General features: G+C 51.6%; 1 protein-coding gene across 5 annotated transcripts in view; it reads left to right on the top strand.

Moving 5' to 3' along the window:
- ARHGEF1 (Rho guanine nucleotide exchange factor 1) overlaps positions 1-19168 on the top strand; it is a 42119-nt gene that overhangs the window by 5978 nt on the left and 16973 nt on the right. For 3 of the 5 annotated variants that reach the window (XM_044434883.1, XM_044434881.1, XM_044434882.1), the window contains 15 exons: positions 3162-3255; positions 3793-3876; positions 4057-4170; positions 6232-6333; positions 7039-7081; positions 10108-10213; positions 11814-11954; positions 13578-13607; positions 14540-14642; positions 14987-15080; positions 15754-15789; positions 16554-16706; positions 16795-16897; positions 17538-17549; positions 18367-18555. In XM_044434883.1, coding sequence (XP_044290818.1) covers positions 3229-3255; positions 3793-3876; positions 4057-4170; positions 6232-6333; positions 7039-7081; positions 10108-10213; positions 11814-11954; positions 13578-13607; positions 14540-14642; positions 14987-15080; positions 15754-15789; positions 16554-16706; positions 16795-16897; positions 17538-17549; positions 18367-18555 — 1337 coding nt within the window. In that variant the 5' untranslated portion in view covers positions 3162-3228. The remainder of the gene's footprint in view (positions 1-3161; positions 3256-3792; positions 3877-4056; positions 4171-6231; positions 6334-7038; positions 7082-10107; positions 10214-11813; positions 11955-13577; positions 13608-14539; positions 14643-14986; positions 15081-15753; positions 15790-16553; positions 16707-16794; positions 16898-17537; positions 17550-18366; positions 18556-19168) is intronic. The other 2 variants (XM_044434884.1, XM_044434885.1) reach the window with 2 other exon arrangements.

Below are 19168 nucleotides of genomic sequence, written 5' to 3'. Positions count from 1 at the left end.
GTCACCCATTTTCCTCCTCTTCCTATGAGGGGCGGGGCTGAAACGACCCACTTTTGTTTCCCTTCGTATTTTTTTTGTTTGGCTTTATATCTTTTTATTTTGTTTTTGTGAGTTTTTGTATTGTTTGCTCGCTCTGTTTTTGCTTGTTTCCCTGCTTTCCCTGTCCCACCTTTGCCCCCTGAGGTGGGACAAAGCTTCCTTCTGTTCCAATCGGCGTAAGCTGCATCTGAGAGTCGGGCGAGTCAAATCTATCCCGCCTCGTGCGTCTCCTGTATCTTGTTCAGGAGACTCAGCGTCGGGAGGAAGGGGGGCATCCTGCCCACACTCTTCAGGGGCAGAACGTGGGCCCTCGTGGCCAGACTGAGGCGCGGCTGTTTGCCCAAGGGGTAAAGGGTCAGGATGAGGGACGGCTCTCTGTCCAGCTACTCCCAAGTCAGGTTGTGGAAGGGTCGCCTGGTTACAGGGCCTCAGGTAGAAGCCCGCCTGTTCTGATGTCTGATTCTCTGTTTGGGCGTTTGACTCTTCCTCGTAAGGTGCTGCTTCTGTTGAGGCGTCAGGCACGACAGGGGCCCAGCATATTTTATGGTGGAGCAGATTTTTTTTTTTCATTTCATTTATGACATTTTGATATTCCCCAAATTGGGCAGTACATAAGGAGTAAAGCCTTAAAAATACAATGTTGTAGATAATGCAAAACACTTTTTCATGCAAACATACATGCAGACAATACCCCCCAGATGCACCTCCCTCTTAAGCTATTATGAACAAATTAAAGTACTTTGAAGGGAAAAATGGAATTAGTGAAATTTTTTTAATTATAATTTTGCTGCTCTTACACAATCACCTCCAACTTCTTGTTCGCATATCTGCCGCACTGCGATTGGCAGCCATTTTTATTGAAGTGCGAGTGCTTTCGTTGAGGTTTTCAGCCGTTTTCTTTCTATATCAACTCAGCCCTATCTGAGAGCACCACACGGCTGGTTTCCGTCTACGCTAGATATTTCTGCTCTGTGGTTCCTCTTTTTTAATGAATTCGTTTGTGTTTTACATCTGTATATATAGATAGATATTTCACCACAGTTTCCCACTAAAATGGTACTAATCTTTGGAACCTAAAGGCCGTAATCCATTTCTCAGCCTTTCCATTATGGCGTCCTTCACATTTTGAGTTACAACTCCCCCCCCCCCCCCCAGACAGCACAAACAGGTTCATAGCCTGGTGCATCTGGAGAGTTGCTGCACTCCTCTCTCACTCTTCTCAGCACTATTATCATATTTCCTCCGAACTTGCGTGTTTCTAGTTGCTGTGCCACAGACCAAAATTCAATGCCCTTGTGGTTTTTTTTTGCGTCCGGCAGACACCATGATGGGAGAGGAGTCCCTGTTGAACTTCTGCTTTGGAGAGGCAGCTATTCAAACACCAGAGTCTCTGTTAGTTAAACTAAATTGAAACTGATGTTCACCAAACAGTTATGTCAATCACTGCTCTGAAGCTACTAGTCCTCAAAGTTTACTGTCCTTCTTCTCTGGGTCTCTTTTCTTAGCCATTTATGACCTAAAATCTATTTGAGCTTTTTGTGTGGGCAGTTCCCCCTTGTTCAAGGGGTTTGAGTGAGGGGATTTTTATGATCCTGGGCCAGACATGTCTTTAAGGGGCTTCACAAGCTGATCTCACTTGTTTTATGTGAATTTTAATCCATTTCCCTTTGCTCTTCAGGAAGTTCCAAAGTGCAAAATACCGAATGAACTGTTATTTTCAGCATTCTGCCACAACTGGAAGCCCAGGCACTAACCCCAGATTACCCCAAACTTCAGTTTCCCACATTGGGTTGCATGCTGCTTGATAGCAAATGAGTGCCATGCTGATGGCGTTTGGAACTAAATCTTAATAGTCGGATAACTCAAGTCTCCCTTTTTCTGGGGTTTCAGCCTGTGTGTGGTGGAGAGGAAAGTGTCTGCGGGATGTTGCAATGGGGTGTTTTTGACCCATATTTTTCTCCCAGCAATTCCATGTCCTAGTGCCAGCCCCTTGGAACGATGCCCTTTATGAGTCAGTCTGTCTGCGGGGTGTGGAGTTTCCCCTCCTGCTGGCATCGTACTCTGAGGCCTCTTTGTAGGTGACAGAGCTGGTATTCATGCCTCGCTCTACCTCCACCTAGCGCAGGAATTTCTGAGTAATTGGGGGGGGGGCGGTGATGGGAGGATGCTCTTGGTAGCTTGAATACTCCTCTGTCTGCAGCCTCCTCCTGCAATTCCTGTTCCACACACAGGTACCAGCCTATCTCCCATATTCTTATCTGCCTTGTCTGGACTCTTACTTTAGAGGACCACAAAATATATACGAGCCTGTAGGCCTGTAGGCCATATTTTGGCCTACATCTCCCATCATCCCTCAGTGTTGCCTAGCTGGCTAGGGCTGATAGGAGTAGCAGGCCCGAAATCTGGAAGCCGGCAAGTTGTCCACCCCTCTCCTTTTGCCTGCCTTTGTCCTTTCCACAGGGACGACCCCCCCCCCCCCCGCACATCTTTGGTTTGAGGGTATAACCCTTATCTGGGCTGTTCCATTTCAGACCATGGGGGGGGGGGTGATTGACCCGGTGAACCATTCCATGTAGAAAATGAGGTGAATGGGAGAATGTTGCAGCTTTCTTCTATTTCTTTTTGAGGTGGGGTCCCAATGCATTATGTCAGTTCCCCCTCCCTGGCCATCCCCTGAACTATGGTGTGGAGCAATCCAGATACAGGTTCGCCACCTGAGACAAGATTAAATGGAAGTCTGTGATGTATTTTACTGAACTGCCACCTTGAAAACATGATGAGGACAAGCCGGGCTGGACGCAAGACCCCAGCTTGCGCACACATACCAGCTGCTCACAAATCCCCCAGTTGCATGCGCACATGCGTGCGTGTGTACATACTAACACACATGCCGCCTCCTCGCATTCGACCTAAGTGCACCCTTCAGGGAGCGGGTTTGATTCCTGGGGCTGCCTGCTGCCGATCGCTCACCCTGAGTAGAAGCAAGTTTGGTCTATTTGCCCTGCACCCCTTTAGGAGAGGCGGCTCACCCCCTCGGCCCCGATCTGGCGCTGCAAAGAAGCCGTGGATTTTATATTCTCCCAATCTCAGCCACGGATTTTTCTTTTCTGTGTCACACAAAGATCTATGCAGATCCTGAGCGGTGGGGCCGCTTGACTTGGTGGCTGCGGTTGCCCCCACGGGGGCAGAATGGAGCTGGAAGAGGCGTACAATGGAGTGAGTAACTGAGGGACGGGATGGGTGGAAGGCAGTGGAGAAATGCGAGGGAGAAAAAGGGCCATAGGCAAGAGGACTGTCCAGGCCTCTGAGCAGCTCTTCCTGAACCTGGAGCCTTCAGGGCTTTGGGCTGGAACTCTCAGCAGCCTGAACCATTTGCCCCTGGTGGCAGGGGATGATAGGAGCTGTAGTCCAACAAATGTAGGAGATGCCAGGTTGGGGAAGGCTGCCTTCGAGAGAGCCATCTGCACTTTGCCCCAGCCTCCAGGTAACATGGACTGCAGCATGACCACTGATGGGAGTTGTAGTCCAACACTTCCAGGGGGTGCCAGTTTGTGGGGGGCAGGAGGCTGAATTAGGCTTCCTGCATGACAAATGAGGAAGTAAAATAGGGTTGGGAAAAGAAGGGAAAAGATGCAGAGAGGTTTGGGCCCCTGTGATGTGTGAAGACTTGTGGGGCGGGGGAGGGAGCAGTGGAGACCCAAAGCTGTGGACTCTTTGGTGGAATAAGGTGGAATTTCCTGTCTTCCTTGCCAGAGCCCAGCACCCAGTGCCCGAGGTGGGTCAGCCATGGCAATCATCGGAGCAGAAGATGAAGACTTTGAGAATGATATTGAGCCTGTAAGTGGGAATCTGCAGGAGCATTATGGGATGCAGGAAGAAGAGTGGCAACATCAGGAGGGAATAGGGCCCTGGGTGTGAGATGGAAGGAGCCGGGACAAGTCCCAAAGGGTGGGCAGGGGTAGCCAAGAAGCTAAATGACCTTGATCTTCCCGCTTGGCTTTCTTTTCTCTGATGCAGAACCCAGATGCTCAAAGCTGCTTGTTCCAGAACCTGAAGCTCCTGACCACCCATCCTGCCTACCTGATGGTGTTCGTCCAGCATGTGGTGCTGCAATTTGACTCCAGCCCCTTGGTGAGCGGGGGGCGTTCTTGCATCCATGTTTTGTTAGTGCCCTTGCATCGTACTGCCAGCTGCCTGGCGCTGTCAGCCCTGAAGTACAGGGGCTTTTGTGTGTGAACATCTCCCTCTGAGCTGTTGGAAGTGCGAGCTAAGTTGAGCTTGAGTCTGCCTCCTTGAGCTGCATCGGTGCAAAAGGTTAACTTCTATTTAACAGATGCTTCATGTGCTGTAATGTGGATGTTGTTTATGCACAACCCTGCATGTTCAGTGTGCTCCTTTCTCTGGGTTGCCCAGTTTTAGCTTTCAGGGGACTCAATGCTCCCTTACAGCAAGTGCCTCGGGGAGTTCTCTCCCAGCTTTCAGTGTTGACTAGAGGCATTCCTGTTAATAGGCCACTCGCGTTGGCTGGGTTTCCACAATACAGCCAGCCAGAGCATGGTTTGCTGTTGAATCGGGGATTGTTCTGCTGTGTGAATCCAGGCACACTAACAAACCATGGTTCCTGTCGTGCCTGACGCCTCAACAAAGGCGGCACCTCACAAGGAAGAGTCAAACGCCCAAACAGAGAATCAGACATCAGAACAGGTGGGCTTCTACCTGAGGCCCTGTAACCAGGCGACCCTTGCACAACCTGACTTGGGAGTAGCTGGATAGAGAGCCGTCCCTCATCCTGACCCTTTACCCCTTGGGCAAACAGCCGCGCCTCAGTCTGGCCACGAGGGCCCACGTTCTGCCCCTGAAGAGTGTGGGCAGGATGCCCCCCTTCCTCCCGACGCTGAGTCTCCTGAACAAGATACAGGAGACGCAAGAGGCGGGATAGATTTGACTCGCCCGACTCTCAGATGCAGCTTACGCCGACTGGAACAGAAGGAAGCTTTGTCCCACCTCAGGGGGAAGAGGTGGGACAGGGAAAGCTAATCCCACGTGGGTTCCCTGTGGGATGTCACTAAGGAGGTAGCAACTGACTTGTCAAGATCATTGCAGTAGAGTTTATCTGTAGCGTTGTGAATCTTGCAGATAAGTAGCAATAAAAAGATTTAGTTTCATTTATTTATTTATTTATTTATTTATTTATTTATTTATTTATTTATTTATTTATTTAAAACATTTCTATGCCGCCCCATCACAATAAAGCCTCAGGGCGGCTCACAAAACCGCAGTTTTATGGCCTGCTGAAGTGTGGGTCATTTATACTGTGAGCTGACACCTCACAACAGTTCCTTAAGCTTATGAGAGAATCTGTGGTTGGTGGCAGGGATGTGAACTGTGGGTTGTTTGTCATTAACAAACCATTGTTAGTGCCACTGGGTTCACACAACACAGTTCAGCAACAACCCACGCACAAACCACACTCTGGGTTGTCCTGTTGTAAACCAGGTCATTGTGTGGCTGTGAAAAATACTTATGGAAGTAAACATGTAGCCAAGAGACCCCATGAATGTTCCAAGCACTTTCTCTGAATTTTCAGCTTTACCATAAGCCCCTGGGTGTCTTTCTACACCCTGGGGCTGTGCATTTTGAGACCTGTAGTTCAGCACATTGGCTGGGTGCCAGGTTGGGAAAGCATGCTTTAAGTAGCTCCTTTAACTTAGGGAAAACTGCAAGCTGGGCTGGTCTTTCAGTCCTCTGGGCAGTGAGATGCATTATTATTTATTAAGCATTTAATAATATTGTCATTGCTGTACAAAGAGTAGAAAAGGCCAGCTCCTTCCCCACTGATTCCCGACTAAACAAAGGAGGAGTGGGGAAGGAAGAAGCTCATAAGCCCATTCAGTTTACTGCTTAATGTTGTTTATCGTTTATGAAGCACTCCACAAATACTTGGTTTGGAAAGCTTGAAATTAATTGACTCAAAAAGGGATGCCAAGGGAGAGAGCAAAAACAAACTCAGGCCCCAGTTTTTGTGTTGTTGTTGTTGCTGCTGCTTTAATTTGTATGCCACCCAATAGCTGAAGTCCTCCGCCCCCTAGTTGTGAAGTGTGACTCAGGATGTGGGGGAAATCAGCAGGAAAGGAACCTGCCTTTCCATCCTTTCTGTTCGGTGCCTCTCTCAGCTGCCTTCTCTTCTTGCAGCTCTGTTACCTACACGTGGACCTCATTCTGTCTCACCTTGGACCCAAGGAGGCGAAGAAGCAGTTTGTGGAGTTCTGCCACACGTTTCTGGACAAAGCTGGAGTGAGTGAAGCTCTGGGGGCCGTCTTGGCGCCATCCCCAACCCGAACTGCTTTGCCACTCCTGGAGCAGAGGGATCAGTCTGCTTCCGGGCATCTTTCCCATGTTCATTTTTGGAGGTGCTAATCCTGCACTGGTAGAAGCAGAAAAAGAGGCGCATTGCCCAACCGGCCCCGGCCAGCACGGCTCGCTGGGGCATGCTGGGAATTGTAGGACTTTTCCCCTCTTTGGAGAGACACCTCCTCTCCCTCTTGCAGAAAGGACCATGCAGGCTGTTCTCCTGGGAAAGGGGGAGGTGGGGAGGGCCAGTGAGCTGTCCCGGAGCCTCTTGGCCCCAGCCGCCTCCTTTCCCCCTCTGGAACGCACCAGCCTGGTTGGCTAAAAATCGCTATTCACTTGACAAAAGACCTGCTCCCGGAAGAGCAACAATTGCTCGAACTGGTTTGTTGACGTGGATCTGCATAGCTGCCTCTGATTTAGGACTGGCTTGGGGGTCACGGCTGTTGGAACCCTCCTGGTGCGTGCCTGATGCGCTCCGGCTGCTCTGCGGGTGTGCCAGCATCGGAAGTGGGGGACGTGTGTTAAGACGGCGCCTGCGCAAGCAGCTTTCCTCTTGTGGCTGATGGTTGTGGCTTGTCCTCTGTGAACATTTCGTCCTAGGGCAGAGTTTCGCCTGCATCTAAGCATTGTCTCTGATCTTTTCTGCAGCACCTGAGGGTCCCTGTTCCATCACATGTACAATTCGAACTGGGTAAGAATCTCCATCAGCGGTGAGGGAGAAAGCGCATGTTCTAATTTGACAGGGGATAAACTTCACATCTTTTGCACCAATGAATGTTACAGTCAGAAGAGCTTTGCTATTAATCATTTTGTCGGTAATTTGCATTATCTCGAGCTTGCAGCATTCAGCTTTTTTTGGTGAGGCCTTAAGAATGTATCAGTGTGCAAAACACACAAGGCCTTGAATGACTGACAGGACGAGAAGAGAGTCACCCCAGGGGAGGGCCTGGAATTGTGGCAAGCGCAGGACGCCTTGCTTTTCGGCACGGGAGCGGGTCCAACCACCGTGTCTTTGCTGCACTCTCTTGTTTGCACAGTGCAGGGCCCACGGAGAGGGGCCTGCACTCGCTGCATGCTTGTTCGCTTGCTTGGAAGTTAGTGCATCAATCGCAATCGACTTGCTTCCGAGCAAATATGTATACCGGCTTAGGTAAAGAGGGGGACTTGCTCCTGCAGCGCGTGAAAGCATGTTGCAGTATCACCATCCTTCCCCACCCCACCTTTTTGGGATCCTTTGTTTTTTCCACTCTAGTTCTGCTGCCTTGCCAGAGAATCTACCCCAGACTGAGCCAGAATCCCTCCCCCACCACCTTCCCCAGTTCCCTTCCGCCCTGCTCGCCCGTCTCTGGGGGGGGGGGGGGGGCGGTAGCCGTCCCTCCTAGCGTTGCTGCAGCTGTTGGAGACCGCACCCAGCTGGTGAAGCTGTGAAAGGCAGGAAGTCAGAGGGCTGGAAGAGAGCTGGGGAGGGCTCATGGTCTCTGGCTGCCCCGGCCAACAGATTAGCTCGCCAATAGATTAGCTCATCCGCAGCCGCAAAGCAGCCCGGCCTCTCTTGCCACGGTGGAGGGGTGGGTGGAGGGGTGGGTGGGACGGGGTGCCAGCGAGGCAGCTGGGCCCACAGCCTCATGGCACCACCTAGTGGCTGCTGCTCCACCCGTTCTGCCCACCTGAATAGGGGCAAGCTTGTTCTCGGAACCGGGGAGCGGGAGGAGGAAAGGGGAAGTGCAGGGGCCGTCTGACCTAGCAGTGGCCCAGAAAAACTCTGCATCCTCCCGAGAGCTGTATACTCTGTGCATCAAAGAGCAATGGGGAGGAATTCCAGATTGCCAGAGAGCTGCAGCTATTGGACCTTATAGAAATCAATCCATTTATTAAAAATATTGTTGCTGGTGTAACCCAGGTTCTGTGGTTGGAGCAGCTGAGTTCCAAGATCCCACACTTCAAAACCAGTTTATCCACCTTCCCCCATTGCTCCCAAACTCACATTCACTTCCAAGATTTCACGCAGCATGGCCCTAGAACCATAAGGACTAGAAACCTAAAAAGACGTGGAGGTTAAGATACCCACAGTAATTGTTTGCAGTCAGCAATGTGCTGAATGCAGGAAGCTTGTGTGTCATCTAAGTGGCTGGTCCCCGCCTCCTAGATGCCTCCCAGTGGCTTTTCGTACGCATTTTGGGCTGTTGCGTATGCACACTTCCAAGCGGTGCCCACAAGTCACACTAGTGAAATTGGTTCACCTACAGTGGTGTTGCTCGTACCGATTGTGAATGGATCTCTCTAACCCCTAACTTGGAGCCCTCCAGACGTGATGGCCCGCCAGTGTCCATCCCGGCTGGGGATTTTGGGAGTTGCAGACCACCACAACGGCAGGGGCACCAAATTGGGCAAGGCTGCCCTAAGGTCTCAGGCAGACCGTGGCCATTCGAGAGACGCGGTGTTCTTGGGACCTTCTGTGTGCAAGCAGGGCCTTGCGTCATGCACCCCTTGCGAAGGGAAACAGCTGCCTGGAACCCAGTGACAGCTGCGGCTTCCTCCAGCTCTCTGTTGGAGGGCACTGTGAGGAAAGTCGCCCCCACCTCCGAGATGGCTGCATTGTAGCACCAGGCCCACGTGGTCTGCTGCTGAAGCGTCTCGTGTCCTGGCAGCCCGCTGGGCACAGACCAAAGCAGTGGCAGGCGATTTGCCTGGGCAACAAATGCCTTGTTAGCAGAGGAGGTGCTTCTCCGTGGAATGGCCTCCATCCCCCCAAGAGTCTGTAAGTCAGAACTGCAGGCTGGTCCCTTTTGTTTATCTTGGAGGGCTGGCTGCCAGGACAGCTGGAGAGCTTTGGGGAAGTTTATTCTGAGTTTGTGTAGTGCCTTTTTTTCCTTTCGTACAAATATAGCAACAAGAATTACCCTCCGTACTTCGAGGATGCAATCTGTGAAAGGAAGCATAGAGCAACTTGGGTTTGAGAAAGGTTCTAAGATGCTCTTGCAGCAACCCAGAGATGTCATTAGTGTGAGGATGTTACCAGTAGTTGGAAATTGTGGTCACGCTGCTGCTGTGATGGGAGGAAGAGGCGCAGGTGTGCAGTCACAGCCCTGCCCCCTGCTAAGAAATGAAGCATGTTGAAGCTGCTAGAATTTAGACCACCTGGTTTTCCCTTTTAATGCCCCACCACTCCAGATTCTACTCCTTATGACTTGCACCCGTCTGGGCAGGCACTTCCTCCTTCATGCCTAGTGTATTTTTAACATCCAGTAACAAAAACATCCACATGCTTGTTTTTTTAAAGAACATGGGAAGGGACAGATTGCTTGCTAAACACAGAATGGAAATTGTCAGCCTGACGAGTGACAATTGTAATATAGCATGGTAGAAAAGGTGAGTGACTAAGCTATGAGCCAGGAAATCCCAGACTGAAATTCTGCTTTGGACATTAATTCATTTAGGTGAGCTTAAATTGCAGGCCTTTGACCAGCTCCCCACCCAGCTGCAAGGTGGAAATAATATTACCAGTCCTCCTTATAGGGTTGTTGCAAAAATGACTGAGGTAATACAGGCTGGGCACTCTACATTATTAATTAAGACTAAAGAAAAGCAAGCTTTGACTCGAATACTCATGTCTTCTCAGTTTTCCTCCCAGCCTAAGAGATGGTTACTGTATTTCCTCTTGGTACCTGACCCCCCACTCCATTTTCCAGTAAGTCCATTCTCATCTTCTCTTTGCAGACCGAACTCGACCTGAACTGCTTTCTGACGACCTGCAGCGGAAGTACTTGCAAGAAATCCAAGCTTTTCAGGAAACAGAGATTGCTCGCCAGCTCGAGGACTTCAGGTCTGGTTCCTGGGCTTGGAGTGGCAGGAGCAGGAGGAGCGGGCAGAAACCAGAATGGGTTTAACATAGGTGGGGAAAGGCTTAGGATATGGATGGCCAGACTCTCGGTCCTAGGGGAGCAGACTGCATTAGCCCAGGCATGTTCAAGCAGGTGTCTAGTCCTAAACAGGGCAACATACTAGTTCTAGAGCAGAAAACAAGAACTGGGTTAAGCTAGTGGCAGATGTATAGCCAAAATCAAACAGGTGGAGCCCAGCAGGAGCAAGTGATGTGCACTGTCCTGATGGTATTTGTGACTTGGTTTACCAAGGCCTCATTCACGCATCATGTTAACCCATGGTTTGTTTAAACCATGGTTTGTTGCCGTACCTAGCATGTCTGGCAGAAGATGAAACCAAACCATGGTTTGCTTTCTAAATCCTTGTGGTTTGTTTCCCCTTTTGCACAGTTCTTCTTTGTATCCCAGCTGCCTTTGCAGCACTGCAGCTCTGGGCTGTAAAGAGGCTGGGAATTTTAGTTTACTGCTCTTGGCTTCCACCTGTAAAGCTTGGTGAAACAACCCATGAACAACCCACCATTCTGGGTTTATGTGTAACAGCAAACCCATGCTTTAAGCAACATGTTCACAGTCTGACTGCAAAATATGGGTTCATTTCATGGTTTGTTCCTAGTTAATAATCCATAGTTAAACCATAACTCTGGGTTCACATGTAGTAGCTCATCATTCAATAAACCATGGCTAATAAATATGGGTTTTGTTATGTGTGAGCTGTGTTAAAATCTAACTTCTTGTGTCTGAATCCATCCCCATAAACACTTCGTGGTTTGTTAGCCAATGGAAGGTGTGATTTGTTGTGGCTTATGAGGTCTGGCTTGCCTAAACCTGTTTGTCACGATGCCTGAACCCGGAACTGTGGCGAATCCCTTGCTTGCTTGTGTCGCCATCCCACCTCAAACAAAGGCATACCTAGCAAGAGCAGTCTGGAAAGGAAACTGCTCTGAAAGCTGGTAAAATGGGAGAGACAATGTATGGCTAAAACAATAAGCTATGGTTAATGTAAATCCTGGCTTAATGTTACACATGAATGGAGTTTATGGGTTGTTTGGGCAAAGCAGCAGGTTCTGAGGCTGGTGCTTTATGCGATCTCATGGGCTGGGATTGGCTCTTGGGGCCTCCTGATGGGATGGGATGGGATGGGAGGCTGGGGTGGGCTACTACTTCACCAGGATGGCAACCTGGAAGCCCATGGATGGCACATCTTATGCTGAATTCCCATGCAGCCCTGGGCCACACTGTGGTTCAGTCAGTGCGCAGCACATGCCTTGAAATGTGTCCAGTGTTTTCCAGCGCAAGTGCATCAGTCGAACAAGGCGGTAATGGCGCCCTGTCTTCTCTCATTAGGCGTCCCTGAGGGATCCCGCAACTCCACTGGGGAAATTTGCTGGCCTTAAAAGAGATTCAGAATGCAAATTAGGGCTGGGCGAGTCTCTAGGGGAGTTGGGAGTGCTGAAGACGTGCTTTTCGTTGTGCTTGGTTTTGTTCTGGGTGTGTATTTTTGCTGGGAGAGAGTCCTAACCCCTCGCTTTTTGGTTCCTGCAGGGAGAAAAGAAAGATGGGGATGACACTCGGGGAGACAGAGCTTTTGGAGCTGGAAGGCTATCGGACCAAAGATGGAAGCATCCGTGATTCCAAGGAGAAGCAGTTGGCAGAGCTCCTGCTGGGCAAGCTGGAGGAGATGCAGTGAGTAAACATCTCTACACTCGCCCCCAAAGCCATGATCAATGAACCTGCCCATTTCGGCTCCGTTTCACCCCTTTCAAAACCAGATGAATGGTTCCTCCCAAGCTGCTCTCATTGGGCCTGGCCTTCTTGGCCCTACAAGCTTGTCCTATGGAGTCTTCCTCCATGTGCCCGTCCCTATTTAGCTAAAACAGGTCTGTCTGTGCACCAGGGAAGGGTTATCAGCTGGGTCGGGGGGGTGGGGGAGCCCAAAGTGTAAAGAAAGGGGGGAAAATTAGGAAAACGGCCCCCACCCTTGTCAAAAGCTCAATGGGAACTGAGCTTTTGGCTGCCTCGGGTTGGGGGGAATAATGGGAAATAGCAGGTGGGGTGGAAGATGAGAGCCTTGGGGGTGGAATGGAGTGTCAGCAAGGGGTGTGGCTGGCTGGAACCCTGAACGGGATCATTTTGTGGTGCAGCATTGGCTGCAGTACCCACTTTTGGGTTCGCTCCCTCCTTTGTGTGCATTTCAAAACAATGCCGATAGGCTGATCCGTTGCTAGGCTGTATGGGCAGGGCAAGGAGAAAAAAAATCCCTCCGTTCCATATTCATACTCTTTCTGACACATCGTGCCTAGTTGACAAAACCAGAATGGGCTTTTTGCTTACTGTGTCTTCCCGCTCTTATCTAAACGGAACGAGCCTCTGCAGTGTCTTAATTAACCTCAACCAGCCCAGTCCCCTGCTGCTGGCTCAGCTCTCCGTCCCGTCCAAGCTTCCCGTTCCAAACCAGGAAGATGTATTCACCCAGACGGATGTCTCCATCCATCCCGGAGCAGGGAGGCCCCGCTCTCCCCAACCCCTTTTTCCCATGAACAGAGCTTCTGTTTCCTGGCCCTGATCCCACTTGCACTGGGATCGAAGCCAGGAATCTGCTTCTTGCTTGATCTTTCATCTCTGAGGAACAAGGGATGTGGCCACGGCGAGCTGACTGGAGGCTCCCCCCAGCTCTCGCCTGCCAAGTTCCTACCAGATAATAGGAACCAGCTGTTGGGAGAGCCGGTGGGGGAGGAAGGAGAGAGGCGTCCTCCACTCATCCCAGGACGTTGCCTCCTGTTGCATCATCCTTGTAGGGTGTATAAACGCCCGTGCACCCCCTTCCAGCTCAGTTGCTGCATCCAGCTCGGTCCAGCAACTACGATTGAGCCGTAGGCACTTCCCAGCATCCTATGCCACAGAATATGCCAATCTGCCTTTCGTGTGTGGCTCTCTCACCAAGGAAAGATGGGGCTTTTGCACCGGTGAGTTTATATGTGCAAGACGTGTGGGAGGTCGAGGAAGAGAAGGAAGGAGAAGGGCTTGGCAAGGCAGCGGCTGCTGGGAAGGAGAGCCGCTTCTGCTCGGGGAGCTGCCTTGCTCCCCACAGCCTCGTGAGAGGCGACACAGGTAGACTGGAAGCGGGAGAGCCAGGTGCAGATCCTTGCTCAGCTGGGAAGTCCAGCAGCGTGACTTCTGGGCTATTTTGTGGTCTCTAGCGAAGACAAAGCTCTTCAGGCAAGGTGAGGGAGACAACGAGAACTAGTAAACTGATGTGAATTTCACAAGCCCATCTCTTTCTGTCTCTGTTCCTTTTCTCTGTTCCAGCCCCACAATTTCTGTCGACGAGGAGAAAAGGTACGTAACGGGCGGCTTGCAGAGGTGGGTGCCGGGCTTTTGTTTTCCGCTGCAGCCTCTGCAGAGTGCCACGTCACCGGCCCTGCCGGATGTGGCTTGCAGCAACTTCAGTTCTGTCGTTGCTCAGGAAGTAGGGTGGGTGGGTGGGCAAGGTGGAGGGGAACTGCTTTTTTTAACCCCAGAGGCCCCAGTCTTTCCTATAGACATCTGTCCCTTGATCATATGGCCCCATTTCTGTCTGTCCTGTGCCTCAGATAAAATTCTTCTCTCAGTCTTGTTACTTCTGAGCTGGAAATGCCAGGGTTTGCTTCTGCAGGGAGCAAAAAGGATTCTTGCTGCTTTCTTTGTTTGTCTGCACTTACCATAGGCTTAGAAAAAGAAGTCTCCCTCTGTCCCTTCTTACTCCTCTTCTCTTCTTCATGAGCAGGGTCTGGTTTACTCTGCAAAGTCTTTGTGTATTGGTAGGAGCAAGTTTTGAATTCGTTAACCTCTCCACCAGAAATTTAATTCTTTTTATTTATATCCTGCCTATTCCCAGTGGTTGGGACTCAAGGAAATGTTGCAGGCAAGTATTTTCTACAAAGCCTTGCCTGTAGCACAGTGATGCCCTTGTTCCATCTGCTGAGGGTGGTTTGCTCTAGGTGGCTAGTCCACAGGGAGTGCATCCCTTGCTGCTCTGCCAGTAGGGCTACTAAAATAATACCGGGATGGTACACTCTGTAGAAATTTGGAATGCTGCCCTGTGAGCCAGTATATTTAGGGAATGTGCTTGGGAATAGGGTTCTCCGAGCCTCTTCCTGCACCTCTCTATTCTTCGGGAATACTTTTTCTAGAGTTGCAAGAAACATCACATATGAACTGATCCTGAGGACCTCTTCCGTTACTTTCTGGAACTCCTCCATCTCTTCTCTTTTTTCTCTCTCCTCCCTCAGCTCTGCCATTTTCACTGCCATTGCGACATATATGAAGCACCTGGGGGTTAAGACCAAATCGACAGATAACAAAAAGTCCAAAGCCATCTTCTTCCGCAAGAAGGTAAGTTAAGGATTGAGACTGGGGGAAAGTGTGTTGCGGGTGTAGCTGGACTGTGGAGACACACGAGACCACAACAAGGAAGTACCGTGAGGGCCACAACACAGGGAAACCCATTCCTCACCCCATTTCCTAATGATCAGCTGAGAAGTGGGCTGAAAAATTGACTTCCCGAAAAGCACAGCTTGCTTTGTCCAGAGTTTCAACCTAGCGGAGGGGAACTATCAGCAGTGAGTGCTGCAGAGCCCGTCCTGGGAGGGGGTTCTCATGCATGTGCAATTCACCATTCCCCTTCTCCCCCCCCCCCCCCCCCCCCCCCCCCCCCGCCCTCCTTCCTGCTCATCCAGATTCCAGGAACCAAGAAGCCCGAGGAAGCTCCCAAGCCAAGAAAGAGCTTCAATATTTTGGACCCAGCGCGCTGGAACCGTGGAGAATCCAACTGTAAGTGTGCAGCTGGGAAAGGAGCAGAACTGACGGGCCGATCTATCTTAGCCCTTGTCCAGAAGGCTTTTTGCCTTGTGCTAAGCTTCATTTCCTGAGTCCACTTAAACCAACAGACAAGACCATTGCATAATCTCATCAAAGAGGAAGGCAGCCCCCCTCCCCGCAAGGAGAATATGCTCAATCTTGACCGCCTCCCAGAAGTGCCGGGAGGCGAGGGAAGAATCGGAATTGCAGCCACGTGTGCCTTCTGCAAAAAGCAGTGCTTGTTCTGAGTGGCCACAGAACTGATAGTCCGTGCAAACCTGCGTGGCACCCGGCCACTCCCCTTCTGCTCACTGTAAAGAGCTTGGCTGACGACTCTGTGTGGACTCTGGCCATGCTCTGTCCTGGGGCTGATCTGGACAGCATCCCCAAACCTCTTAACACGTGGAGGTCCAGTGCCTGTTGCTGCTTTGCAGACAGAAGCAACACACACATTGAAAAACAGTGGCCAAGTTGCACGCACCAGCCAAAATGGAGAGGCGCATCTGATGCGCGCTCTGCCCCCACAGAATTTCTTTTTAACACAGGCATGTGTAGTTCCTGGGCGGGGACTGGTTTCATATTTCCTCTTCCCTGTCCACTTGTCCTCCTCCTCCATTTTTTCCTTCTTTTCCTGCATTTTTTGTAGATTCTGATTACAGACAGTCCAAACCCGAGGGTGAAGGTACCAGTGCCCCCTCCCCCCTGCAAACCAACTCCCAAATAATGCATGGCACCCACATATACCACCTTGCCTCACTGCAGAGGAGGCAGACGAACTAATGCATCCTACTGTAACTACAGACGCTAACCTTGTATTCATGGTTTGACGTAATGACATATTTGTCTGCTCACTCTCTCCATAATAATGTACTAATATGTATCACACATACCCCTATACAAGTCCATCACACTGTCACATTATCGGCTAAATTTCTTGGCATGCTGCAGCTGCTTGCTGTGTGTCCGTCTGTCTGTCTGGGGGGGCGGAGGGAGGTAGATTTTGCCCGAGTTGGGTGGAATTTGGACCCTTGAGGGCTGTCCGTTTCTCCGAAGGCTTATGCACAGGTTATGCGCTTCTGCAGTTTGATTGCCCGCCCGACCCGGCAAATGTGGGCCATAAACCCAGAGGGATCCGAGGAGGATTGGATTGGATCCATGGGTCAGAAATTTCCTGCATCTGCTCTACGGAACGATTGCTCACTGCTGTGGGGTGGTGGGGGAAAACTGTCCAGAACGAAATGGCACAGTGACCTCCTCATTTTGAAACTCAGGTGGAAGTCTTAAGGTGTGCATAAGCCCTCAGGTGTAGGGAGACGGAAGTGTCACTAAAAGCGGGGGGGGGGGGGGGGGGGTGGAGAGAAAGGATCCTGCATTGCATATGGGGCAAATGTGATTCTTCTTTCTCTTCTAAAGTTCCTCTCCCTTCCCCTGTTTGTCTCCTTCCAGCAAGTGAGAAGACGCCCTTCTCAGACAGGAAAGGAGCCAAAACAACGGAGGGCAGCTCGGGACGGGGCAAGCCCCCTCCTCAAGCATCTGATGCCCCTGGAGTGGCTGTTAATATCCACCCTCCGCCCGGGGAGGGCAATGATGGAGAGCAGGGTGAGAGCTGGGGGAAGAAGCTCCCAAGTGGAGGAAAGGAGGCGCCTGCTTCCCCGCCCCACTGATGGGCATCCTTTGGTCCCCACAGGTGGAGACAGCCATCCCCCTGCAGATTCAGGGGACTTCGCCGTCACTGAGCAGCCGCAGGCAGGGGAGCAGGTCCCAGTAGATGAAGGGGCAGAAAATGAAAGGTGAGTGTGGGGAGGGCAGGGAGAGAGCCTTGTGGGGGTTGTGGAAGGGGCCGTGCGGGCAGATCAGTTGATGGCACCCTCTCCACTCTGTGGTTTGGGGCTTCCCCAGAACTGTATTCCATGTTGTGGGTTCTCGATGATTCAGGCTGCTGGGCAGGGGAACATCTGTCCCGTGCCGGATGCTGTCGGGCTGAGTGGTCCAGGGTTCCCCATCCCAGCACATCTTGGGCAGGGCTGATGGACGTAGCAGTCCCCCCACACCTGGACAGCTGCATCGTGCCCGCGTGTGGTGTGCATATTGACTTGGCAATGGGGTTGCCTCTGAGGATCGCACGGTTACCCTGTGAATATCCCCGTTGAAGAAAACCCTACAGTTCTCGCTGAGCTTCCTGTTATCACTGCGGATCTTCCACTACTTCCCCTGTGAATTACTTCAGCGATGTCGTCCCTCCTTCCTCTCTTCGTGGTTCTCTTGTGATCTGAAGAGTTTCTCAATATCAATATTAGGGGGAAAAAATCCTCTCCCCTTCTGGAGATGAGCAGATAGACCCCCTCCCTTCTTCCCTCCCCCTTCCCTCTCTCTGTTTCTCCTTTCAGTATTAACATAATCACCCTTCTATATTCTGTTCTTCCCTTTTAGAAGGCGAAAAAGGTTGGTGGCATCCTCACCCCCCACCCTTTGCATGAATTTCTTCCTAAGGGAAAGACACACAAACTGAGTTAAGTATTACTTTCTTCCCCGCTCTCTGGAGCAGCAAAGCAGTGCCCCCCCTTCCCCAGCTCAGTTGTGTGAGGAATGGTGCCATTTTTAAGACTGGGGCCTGCTTGGCTTGGTGCCCCCTCCCATACATACTCACAGTGACAAATGGGTGGTCTCCCCCCCCGCCTCTTCAAACACCTGTTTTGAGCACCTGCTGGGTTGGGAAGAGGCCAATTGGCACCAGAAGCTGGGCTCCTTTTCGAGGTTTCCCCAACTTTTGCAACCACAGCTGTGCTTTCCGGCCCTTTCCAGCCTTGCATGGGGGACCTGGCCTTTCCTCGCAAGCCCACACTTCACCTTCCCCTGATTGGGCGCATGGGTTTCTCACTGGTTCTGGGATTCTCATGTTTCTTTCTCTCCCCTTCTCTTTCCACTGCTGCATGTGCCGCTAACGTCTGTCTGCCACCCCTGCGATTGGGCATTTGTTCGGCCGGGGAATCACTCGTCGTGTCCCGTGCCGTTTCCTTCCTCCCGGTGTACGACGCCAACATTGTGTGGCTTTCTGCCCCATCCCCGTCTCTTGTGATCGGTCTGTGGCCCTCCCACGTTCTGTGGCTTGCCTCCCCACTCCTTGTCTCCACCCGGCTTGTCGAACCATTGTCCTCGCACCCCACCTGTGCCCTCCGGTTGGTCTGCGTCTTTTGTGTCTGTGACCCGGCTCCACACCCCCCTGCCCTGCCCTGCCCCACCCCGCCCCACCTGTTGCCAGGCTGACAGGGAAGCTGGGCCGCTCGGAGAGCCTGCGGGTTTACGAGCGGAAGCGGTCTCAGCGTGGCTCAGCCAAGGGCAAGCAGCTACGCTCCCGCAGCGATGTGGACATCGAGGCTGCTGCCCGTGCCGGTGAGCTGGAGGAGACGCCGTCCTTAGCGCAGGCTCGGCAGAAGCAGGGGAGCCGCAAGTAGGTGAAGAGGGAACCTGAGGTGCTCCCCCGGCCACCGCCCCAGTGGGGAGCGACAGTGGGGTGGCTGCAGCGGGGGCTAAGTTGCAGCGTCCCCTTGCAGCCAACCCGGGGATGCAGATCCGTCATCTGCACGAAATGTGACAGGATTCGCCCCACTCTCCCTTCTCGAATGGGGGCCGTTCACTTGGTTGCTAACCGCAACAGCAAGTATTCACTTGCATGCTTCCAACCGGGGCTGCTCCATGGGAATTCCAGTAATGGCATTTCTTCTGCTGCAGTGCTGAAAAGAGAAGACACAAACCTCTCGTATTCCTTCCAATTAACCAAAGAATAAGTGGGACCGTCAAACGGCCAATCTAGCCAGCCATTTCTTCTGCCCAGGAAAACAGAAATAGCTTTGCATGACTCCTGTGTATATTTGCAACATTTTTTTCATGCTTTCAGTGACATGCCCCTGGCGACCTCAGCTTCTTATGGTTTAATTCAGGGGTGGGCAGTTCTGGCCTTCCAGATGTTTTGGCGTGGAACTCCCATCATCCCTTACCATTGGCTATGCTGCCTTAGGGTTGCTGGGAGTTGTAGGCCAAAACAACTGGAGGTCCACAAGCCA

This window comes from Varanus komodoensis, unplaced genomic scaffold (genome assembly GCF_004798865.1).
Source record: "Varanus komodoensis strain SLA01 unplaced genomic scaffold, ASM479886v1 scaffold29_1, whole genome shotgun sequence".
Taxonomy (NCBI): Eukaryota; Metazoa; Chordata; class Lepidosauria; order Squamata; family Varanidae; genus Varanus; species Varanus komodoensis.
Note: the sequence above shows the minus strand (reverse complement) of the source record. Positions and strands in the feature narration are given on the sequence as shown.